The sequence below is a fragment of the Erinaceus europaeus genome, chromosome 23, assembly GCF_950295315.1.
Source record: "Erinaceus europaeus chromosome 23, mEriEur2.1, whole genome shotgun sequence".
Classification (NCBI taxonomy): domain Eukaryota; kingdom Metazoa; phylum Chordata; class Mammalia; order Eulipotyphla; family Erinaceidae; genus Erinaceus; species Erinaceus europaeus.
This window is the reverse complement of record NC_080184.1, coordinates 10,822,656-10,832,612: the sequence shown is the minus strand read 5'-3', so window position 1 is coordinate 10,832,612 and position 9,957 is coordinate 10,822,656. Positions and strand designations below refer to the sequence as shown.

The following is a 9,957-nucleotide window of genomic DNA, read 5'->3' as shown; positions in this document are numbered from 1 at the left end:
GTACAATTAAAAAAAATTAATTCTTAGTTCTACTCTGAGCCTTCTCTTCTATCTACCCAGCTATCTTTTTTCTTTTACATTTTGTTAGTAATTCCAAATGCATAAGAATATTTTTCTGTATTTTATGTAAATATGTAATCACACCTTCTAAGATGTAATATCTTCGGTGTGCTATTTAACTATGTTGCAATTCAGTTTTGTATTTCTTTTTGTAATTAATGTATTTACTTAAAAAAGGAGACATTAACAAAACCATAGGACAAGATGGGCACAACTCCACACAATTCCCACCATCAGATCTCTGTACCCCATCCCCTCCCCTGATAGCTTTCCCATTCTTTATCCCTCTGGGAGTATGGACCCAAGGTCACTGTGGGATGCAGAAGGTGGAAGGTCTGGCTTCTGTAATTGCTTCCCCACTGAACATGGGCATTGACAGGTCGATCCATACTCCCAGCCTGCCTCTCTCTTTCCCTAGTAGGGTGGGTCTCTAGGGAAGCAGAGCTCCAGGACACATTGGTGGGAGTCATCTGTCCAGGGGAGTATGGTCGGCATCATGCTGGCATCTGGAACCTGGTGGCTGAAAAGAGAGTTAACATACAAAGCCAAACAAATTGTTGAACAATTCTGGACCTAAAGGCTGGAATAGTGCAGATGCAGTGTTGGGGGGTACTCACTGCAGACTATTGTGTACTTTTGCTTTCAGGTATATATTTTGCCCTAGTTTATGGATGCATGTGAAGATATGCTCTATCTCATGCGACCTGGTCTATATCTAGGTTTTGGGACTTGACTTTGTTAGGAAGTGAACCGTCTGGAATGGAATTAGAGAATACTATGATAGGAAAGGTCTCACCTGAGTAGTGAAGCTGAAGGTTATCATTCCACACTTGAAGTCTCTGGACAAGCTGAAGTGAAGCCTGCTGAGGTGGCACTCATTACGTTGATTTGGTTGGTATATGCATGAATGATATTTTCAGCACTGCTCATTCTTAGGGCCTTTCCCTTCTTTGCAATACTGTATTTGCACACCTGGTAGAATGCACATACTACAACGTACAAGGACTCAGGTTTAAGGTCCTGGTCACCACCTACTGAGAGAAAGTTTCACTAGTAGTGAAGCAGTGTATGACAGGCCTCTCTCCATCTCTCTCTCTTTCTCTCCTCTCTCCCCCTTTTATCTCAGGTTTAATCTCTATCCAAAATAATCTGTAAATAAAATATTTAAATAATAAAGTGTGGTGCACCTAGTTGAGTGCACACATTACAGGGATGCATTGGATCGACCTTCTCGTGGTGCATCCCGTGAGTCCCCATTCATTGGGGAAACTGACGATCCTTCCTAGCCGACTGAATCCACATGGATCCCAGTCACTTTCAAAGCCAGCAACAAGCAGCTCCTGACACCTTTCAACCTGACGCTGTTGACTGGCTATGGAAGAAGGGCAAATGCTAGAAGAAGAAGAAGATTACAATGCACAAGGGCCCAGGTTCAAGCCCCAGTTCCCATCTGCAGAGGGAAAGATTCATGAATGGTGAAGCAGGGTGCAGGTATTTCTCTGTGTCTCTCCCTCACTATCTCCTCTCCCTTCTCAATTTCTCTCTGTCTCTATTCAAGAATTTTTAAAAAGTTTTTAAAAAGGAAGATTGATCATCAAAAACAAATTTAAAAAATAAATTGTCTGGAGGAACACTCTTGCTCTGCTGGCAGGAATGTACATGTGTCCAGCCCCTGTTGAGAGCAGTCTGGAGAACTCTCAGAAGGCTAGAAATGGATCTACCCTATGACCCTGCAATTCCTCTCCTGGGATATATCCTAAGGAACCCAACACACCCATCCAAAAATATCTGTGTGCCATGTTTTCTTAGCAGCACAATTTGTAATAGCCAAAACCTGGAAGCAACCCAAGTGTCCAACAACAAATGAGTGGCTGAGAATATTGTGCTCTATATACACAATGGAATACTATTGAATTACTATAAAATTGATGAATTCACCTTCTTCACTTCATCTTACATGGAGCTCGAAGGAATCATGTAAAGTGAGATCAGCCAGAAAGTATAAAGGATGAATATGGCATGATCCCACTCATGGACAGAAGTTGAGAAAGAAAAACAGAAGGAAAAACACAAAGCAGAACATGGACTGGAGTTAGTGTATTGCACCAAAGTAAAAGACTCTGGAGTAGGAAGGGAGTTTTCAGGTCCTGGAGGAAAATGACAAAGGAAGACCTAGTTGGGGGGGCAGGAAGGGTGGGGTTGGAGTGTTCTGTGGAAAACTGTACACACATGTACCCACAACTTTATTTTACTGTTGACTGTAAACCATGAATCCCTCCCCATAAAGAAAAAAAAAAAAGTTAAGTGTACAAACTTATTATCAGTAAAGTTCTCAAATGTGTGCAGACTCAAATATTTTACTTTGACTTTCAGTGAAGTGATATTGTCACACAAAACTAACTCCATCACATCTTCCGTCAGATCAGTGAAGTTGCTTTATTAACATATAGATTTCCCAATGTGGCGATATTGTCTATCCCAAGCCAGAAGCCTCATTCTTTGTCTTTAAAATTAGATTCATGATGTTTTTGGCTCACAACATTATAACACAAGGTTGGGAATTAATTTTAAAAGGGGAGGGGAGGGGTTTTGTGTTTCTGAGTGGCAGGTTTGTGAAACGAGTTGAGTGTAAACAGATGATAACTATTTGATCTGACACGTTCTACCATCGCCACGAATGAGACCACAGGGATTTCTGTTATTTTTGGTCTTTCAGGATTTGCATAGTCCAGGGATCAACCTGGTATTAGCATTACCCGTGTGTTGAGGAGAATTGACTGTTGATTCCCTCTGGACAGAGAGACTGAACATAGAAAGTCTGTAGGAACAGCTTTGAACAGCTCTGCCTACAGGAAGAGCTGTTCACACCGGATGTTCTATCCCGAGGGCCTCCGTTTTGGTCAGGAGGCTTTGGTATCCATTGGTTTTCCTGTATTTCCTGAAGTCACATCTTCTGACTTTCACATGCAGGGGATTTGTCGAAGCAAAATTACATTGTGATACCATGTAGGTAAGCTAAAGTGCCTTCATTAATCTTGGGGATTGACTAAAGGTGTTTTACTACAGTTTCATTCAAAAGAAATAGTGAATACAGGACATGCATACAATGATATTTCAGATTATTTTTGTGCCAATGATGATGCATCTCTCAATCAGCGATCCTCTCTCTCTTTTTTTTTTCCTTTAAAAGGGGAATAAACAGGGGGTAGTGCAGCAGGTTAAGCGCAGGTGGCGCAAAGCTCAAAGACCGGCAGAAGGATCCCGGTTCAAAATTGTAAGGGAGTCTCTGCACAGGCGGTGAAGCAGGTCTGCAGGTGTCTATCTTTCTCTCCCCCCTCTGTCTTTCCCTCCTCTCTCCATTTCTCTCTGTCCTATCCAACAAAGTCATCAATAACAGCAACAATAATAACTACAACAATAAAACAAGAAGGGCAACAAAAGGGGACAAACAAATAAATATTTAAAAAGAATGTTTGAAATGGGGGAATAAACAGCTTCTGGGCAGGGGTAGATAACATAATGGTCATGCTAAGAGACTCTCATGCCTAAGGCTCACAAGTCCCAGGTTCAATTCCCCATACCACCGTAAACCAGAGCTTATCAGTGCTCTGGAAAAAAAAAAAAAAGTTGCCTTCTGAGCAGAAAGCTGTTCCTTTGCAAGCATATTCAGCACTGTAAAACTTTTTTTTAATTACCTATATTCTGTTCTTTATTGGGGGATTAATAATTTACAGTCAATGCAGCTGTTCATATGTGTGTAAAAATTCTCAGTTTTCCACAAAGCAGAAGTTGGACTGGGTTTGGTGTATTGCACCAAAGTAAAAGACTCCGGATTTGGGATTTGTGGGGGTGGGGGTGTTCAAGTCCTGGAACATGATGTCAGAGGGGGGAGTTGAGAAATGTTACATGCATTCTAACTACTGTATTTTACTGTTGACTGTAAACCATTCACCAACACCATCACCCCAAAAAAAGAAATAAAAAAAAATCTCAGTTTTCTACAGACATTCTCACCCTGAGCCTAGATTCCCCCTCCACTATCATGTACCAGGACTTAAAGCCCCCTTCCCATCCATTCCCAGAATCCTTTACTTTGGTGCACCAATATCTGTTTCTGGTGGCTGATCCTGTAGAACTCACACATCACCATCCATAAGGACCTGGGTTCAAGCCCTTGGTTTCCACCTGAAAAGCAGTGGAAATTTCACAAGTGGCAAAGCAGGTCTGTTGTTGTCTTTCTTCTTCCCCCTCTTTCTCCTTTTCCCCTTCTCAGTTTCACTCTGTCTCTATCCAAAATACTAAATATACAATAAGATATTAAAGTTTTAAGAAATCCCAGAGGGACAGAGGATGGGAAAGCTATCAGGGGAGGGGATGGGATACGGAGATCGGGTGGTGGGAATTGTGTAGAGTTGTACCCCTCCTCTCCTACGGTTTTGTTAATGTCTCCTTTATTAAATAAATAAATAAGAAATAATAAAATATTTATTTTTTATGTCAGGTGGAGGAAAATGGGTTATGAGATATTATAGTTTATTCAAATATAGCAGACAGCAGGATATGAATATTCATATGAGTATACCAAGTGTATGTGTGTATATACACTTTTTTGTTAAAGCATTGAGTAGTTCTTAAATTATTATCCTATATACCCTCTCCTCTGGGAGTGATTGATTCTTTTCTTCATCCCATAGCTGATATCATGTATCTCTGTGGAAATTTGATACTAGATTTCTTTATTTTTTAATTTATTTTTCTTTTTTTAAATTAATTAATTTATTTATTTATTGGGGAATTAATGTTTTACATTCAACAGTAACTACAATAGTTTGTACATGCATAACATTCCCCAGTTTCCCATATAACAATACAACCTCCACTAGGTCCTTTATCATCCTTCATGGATCTGTATTCTCCCCACCCACCCACCCTAGAGTCTTTTACTTTGGTGCAATATGCCAATTCCATTTCAGGTTCTACTTGTGTTTTCTTTTCTGATCTTGTTTTTCAACTTCGGCCTGAGAGTGAGATCATCTCATATTCATCCTTCTGTTTATTTCACTTAACATGAATTTTTCAAGGTCCATCCAAGATCGGCTGAAAACGGTGAAGTCACCATTTTTTTATAGTTGAGTAGTATTCCATTGTGTAGTTATACCACAACTTGCTCAGCCACTCATCTGTTGTTGGACACCTGGGTTGCTTCCAGGTTTTGGCTATGACAAATTGTGCTGCCAATAACATATGTGTACACAGATCTTTTTGGATGGATGTGATAGTAGATTTCTTATTATAATTTTTATTTATAAAATGGAAACACTGACAAGACTATAGGATAAGAGGGGTACAACTCCACACAATCCCACCAGAACTCCGTATCCCTTCCCCTCTCCTGATAGCTTTCCTATTCTTTATCCCTCTGGGAGTATGGACCCAAGGTCATTATGGGGTGCAGAAAGTGGAAGGTCTGGCTTCTGCAATTGCTTCCCTGCTGAACATGGGTGTTGGCAGGTCGATCCATACACCCAGCCTGCCTCTCTCTTTCCCCAGTGAGGCAGAGCTCTGAGGAAGTGGGGCTCCAGGATACATAGTAGATTTTTTAATCTATTACTCATTTATTGTATTTGTGATTTAACTGATTTGCAATTATAAGATAACGGGTATAATTCCACATTGTTCCCACCACCAGAGTTCTGCATCCCATCCTCTCCATTGGAAGCTTCCCTATTCTTTATCCCTCTGGGAGTATGGACCAAAGATCTTTATGGGATGCAGAAAGTAGAAGATCTGGCTTCTGTTATTGCTTCTCCGCAGAACATGTACATTGGCAGTTGGATCCATACCCCCAGACTGTTCCTATCTTTCTCTAGCTGGTCAAAGTTTTGGAGAGGTGAGGTTCCAGGATACATTGTGAGGTCTTCTGTCCAGGGAAGTCATAATGGCATCGTGATTGTCTCTGCCACTTGGCGACTGAAAGGAGGTAAGATACAAAGCAAAATTTTCAATAAGAAGGAACCCAAAAGTAGGAGTAGAGCATAAGTAAATAGGGGTTTTAATGTGGAAAGAAGCTTGGAAGCCTAATTTAGGGTCCATAACTTTAGTAATTTTTGCCGGAGCCTGATAGCTAACACCTAGGTGGGCAACAAGTATTTTGACTACTATTTATATATCTATATATCTGTCATCTACCTACCTACTAATTGTATATCTTACAATGGTAACCTGCTATTAATCACAAATGAAAATAGGGGGAGTGAGAGCCCCACCCTACTAGGGAAAGAAAGAGGCAGGCTGGGAGTATAGATCAACCAGTCAACGCCCATGTTCAGCGGGGAAGCAATTACAGAAGCCAGACCTACTGCATCCCACAATGACCTTGGGTTCATACTCCCAGAGGGATAAAGAATAAGAAAGCTATCAGGGGAGGGGATGGGATATGAAGATCGGGTGGTGGGAATTGTGTGGACTTGTACCCCTCTTGTACTATGGTTTTGTTAATGTCTCCTTTTTAAAATAAATAAATAAATAAATAAAAGAACTAAAACAAGGGGGAGTGGAGAAGTCTACAGGAGAGAAAAAATAAAAACAGGAGGCCGAACAGTAGCGCACTGCATTAAGCACACATGGTACAAAGTGCAAAGACCCACTCAAGGGTCACAGTTCACCCCCCACAGCTCCCTACCCACAGGGGTGTCACTTCACAAGTCATGAAGCAGGTCTGCAGGTGCCTATATTTCTTTCTCCATCTCTGTCTTCCTCTCATCTCCCAATATCTCTCTGTCCTATCCTATAAGAAGAAAGGAAGGAAGAAGGAAGAAAAGAAGGAAAGAAAGAAAGGAAGGAAGAAAGGAATGAAGGAAAGAAAGAAAGAAAGAATGAAAGAATGAATGAAAGAAAAGGAAGGAAGAAAAAGAGAGAGAAAGAAAATAAAACTAGAGTTACCAAGCCATGGTGTTGTTTGTCATTTGCCCCCATCTCTGCCTTCAGACTTCCCCACAACATGGAAACCAGAAATAGGACAGATGATCCAGTGTTCTTTCTCATGGGATTCACAGAGGATCCAGCTCTCCAGTCTCTTCTGTTCTGCCTGTTTCTGGTTGTGTATCTGGTCACCATCCTGGGGAATCTTCTCATCATCCTGGCTGTCATCTCTGACTCCCCTCTCCACACCCCCATGTACTTCTTCCTCTCCAACCTGTCCTTGAATGACATCTGTGTCAGCACCACCACCCTCCCCAAGATGCTGGTGAACATGCAAACGCAAGATCTGAGCATCACTTATCTAGGCTGCCTGAGCCAGACCACCTTTGTCCAGATTTTTCTTGGTTTGGAAAATTGCCTCCTTGGAGTCATGGCTTATGACCGCTTTGTGGCCATCTGTCACCCTTTGAGATATACGGTCATTATGAATCCATGCCACTGCAGTCTCCTGATGGCACTCTCACTGTTTCTAAGTCTTCTAGATGCCCTCATCCACACACTCCTAGCTCTTAAACTGTCCTTCTGCTTGGATTTAGAAGTCCCTCAGTTCTTCTGCGAGTTGGCTCAGCTTCTCAACTTGGCTTGTTCTGATACTTTTATTAATCACCTTCTAATATATGTCATGGCTGTCTTCTTTGGGGGTATTCCTCTGTCTGGGATCATCTTCTCTTATACCCGGATCATCTCTTCTGTTTTAAAAATGCATTCAAGAGAGGGAAAACTGAAAGCTTTCTCTACCTGTGGGTCTCACCTGTCCGTTGTTTCTTTGTTCTATGGGACATGCATTGGTGTTTATTTTACTTCTGAAGTCATTGAATCTTCTGGGAGGACCACAGCGGCTTCAGCAATGTACATCATTGTACCTCAGATGATGAATCCTTTTATCTATAGCCTGAGGAACCAGGACGTGAAGGATTCCTTGAGAAAACTCTTCAGGGGAAGACCATTTTTTCCTGTGACTTAACTCTGGATTTGAGTTTCTTGAAAAAGAATATGAAAGCAGATCAGGTCTGAGCCCAAGTGCTTATTCCTTGCCCCCAGTGAAGACATTTCTTGACCCCAGATTTCTTGATCGTTGTTGCTAGAAATCCAACTGAGACTTACCTGAAGCCTGTATGTTTACAGCACTTGTTAGATGAATAGGTAACAGGTGCATTGCTTTGGCTAAGAATACCTCAAGGCCTGCTCAGTAAGAAGGGCTGCAGGCTCTCCGGTGTCCTCCTAACTCCCTCCCCCTTTAGGCTGAGGTCCGGAGAAGTGAAGACAGTTAAAACAAAACACAGACATAAAGCAGCCCACAGACATAAAGGTTATGCAAAATGTGCATCTCTAACGCTGGCTCCTTCTCTGAAGGGCTTGGAGTTTGTGAATAATAGAGTATCCTAGATTTCTTTTCTTGAGGCCTCAGAGATTGCACCTGACCAATGACATTCAGACACAGACTATTGTCAACAAGGTTTGATACATTCTCGATGCCTCCCACGACTTAAAAGTCATTTGTGCTTTGACAGTTGCCCTTGAATTGTGTGATTTTTTTAAATTGATTTAATAATGATCAACAAGACCATAGGATAAGAGGATACAATTCCACACAATTCCCACCACCGGAGTTTCATATCCCATCTCCTTCACTGGAAGCTTTACTTTTCTTTAACCCTCTGGAAGCATGGACCTAGGATCATTATGGGGTGTAGAAGATGGATGGTCTGGCTTCTGTAATTGCTTCTATGCTGGTCACAGGCATTGGCAAGTTAATCCATACTCCCATCCTGTCTCTCTCTTTCCCTAGTAGGGCAGGACTCTGGGGAGGTGGGGCTCCTGGACACACTGGGAGGTTGTCTGTCCAGGGAAATCAGGTTGTTATCATCCGCAACTCCATGGCTGGAAAAACATTAAGACATAAAGCAGAAGAAATTGTTTAATTATCAAGAACCTGGCGCACCTGGCTAAGTGCACATTTTACAACGCACAAGGAGCCTGTTCAAGCCCCTGTCCCCACCTGCAGAGGGAAAACTTCATGAGTGGTGAAGCAGGGCTGCAGGTGTTTCTCTGTCTCTTTCCTCCCTATCACCCCCTTCCTTCTTAATTTCTGATAGTCTCTATCCAATAAGTAAATAAAGATAATTTTTTTTAATTTTAAAGAAATAATAATCAGGAACCTAATGATAATAATATAACACATGAGATTTGGGGTCTCCATTATGGAAAAAACTAGTAAGTCTATTTTAGGTATATTCCCAGGGGCCCATGATTTTATTAATTTTTGCCTGAGTCCGACAGTTAACCTGCAGGTGGCCCAAAGGTACTGTCTTGGGACATGGTGTCAGAGTTGGAAATAGGACTAGAAAACTGAATCAGGACCAAAAGTAGCTCCTAAATATGGGAAAAGTATATAAATATCGTTAACTGTAGACCCTATTGATTTGATCTGAGGCCCATATTCAGCACAAGGAGCTTGTGTAACCTCTGTATCCCTTTAGGTCTGAGCTTGCATTCTGTGGTCATGGCTAGGAACATTGTAGGCTGAACTCATTCGGAAGACAAGTCCTACATTGTTTTATTTTATTTATTTATTTATTTATTACTTAAAAGCAGGTTTGATCTTCCAGTTCCTTTTGATGTCATGGGATTGTATCCATGAATACTCTTCCAGGAGTCCTATTCACTGTTTCACATGATATTCTCCCATCTCAAGGTGTCAAGGTCCTATCCCTTTAGACTCTTCAAAATTAAATGGTGACTAGTGTTATTTTATCCCAAACCTGAGATGCTTCTTTTTTTTTAAATAATTTATTTCTTTATTGGGGAATGAATGTTTTACATTCAACAGTAAATACAATAGTTTGTACATGCATAACATTCCCCAGATTCCCATTTAACAATACAACCCCCACTATTTCATTCATCATCGTTCAT

General features: G+C 41.2%; 1 protein-coding gene across 1 annotated transcript; it reads left to right on the top strand.

Moving 5' to 3' along the window:
- The first annotated feature begins 7,060 nt into the window (after positions 1–7,060).
- Positions 7,061–8,005, top strand: LOC103116121 (olfactory receptor 7G2-like). The gene has a single exon (XM_007525987.1). It carries the CDS (start codon positions 7,061–7,063, stop codon positions 8,003–8,005), a length of 945 nt encoding a protein of 314 aa, XP_007526049.1.
- Positions 8,006–9,957: the final 1,952 nt, after the last annotated feature.

Coding starts and splice junctions, on each gene's coding strand:
- LOC103116121 (XM_007525987.1), top strand. CDS start 7,061: ATGGAAACCAGAAATAGGACAGATGATCCAGTGTTCTTTCTCATGGGA.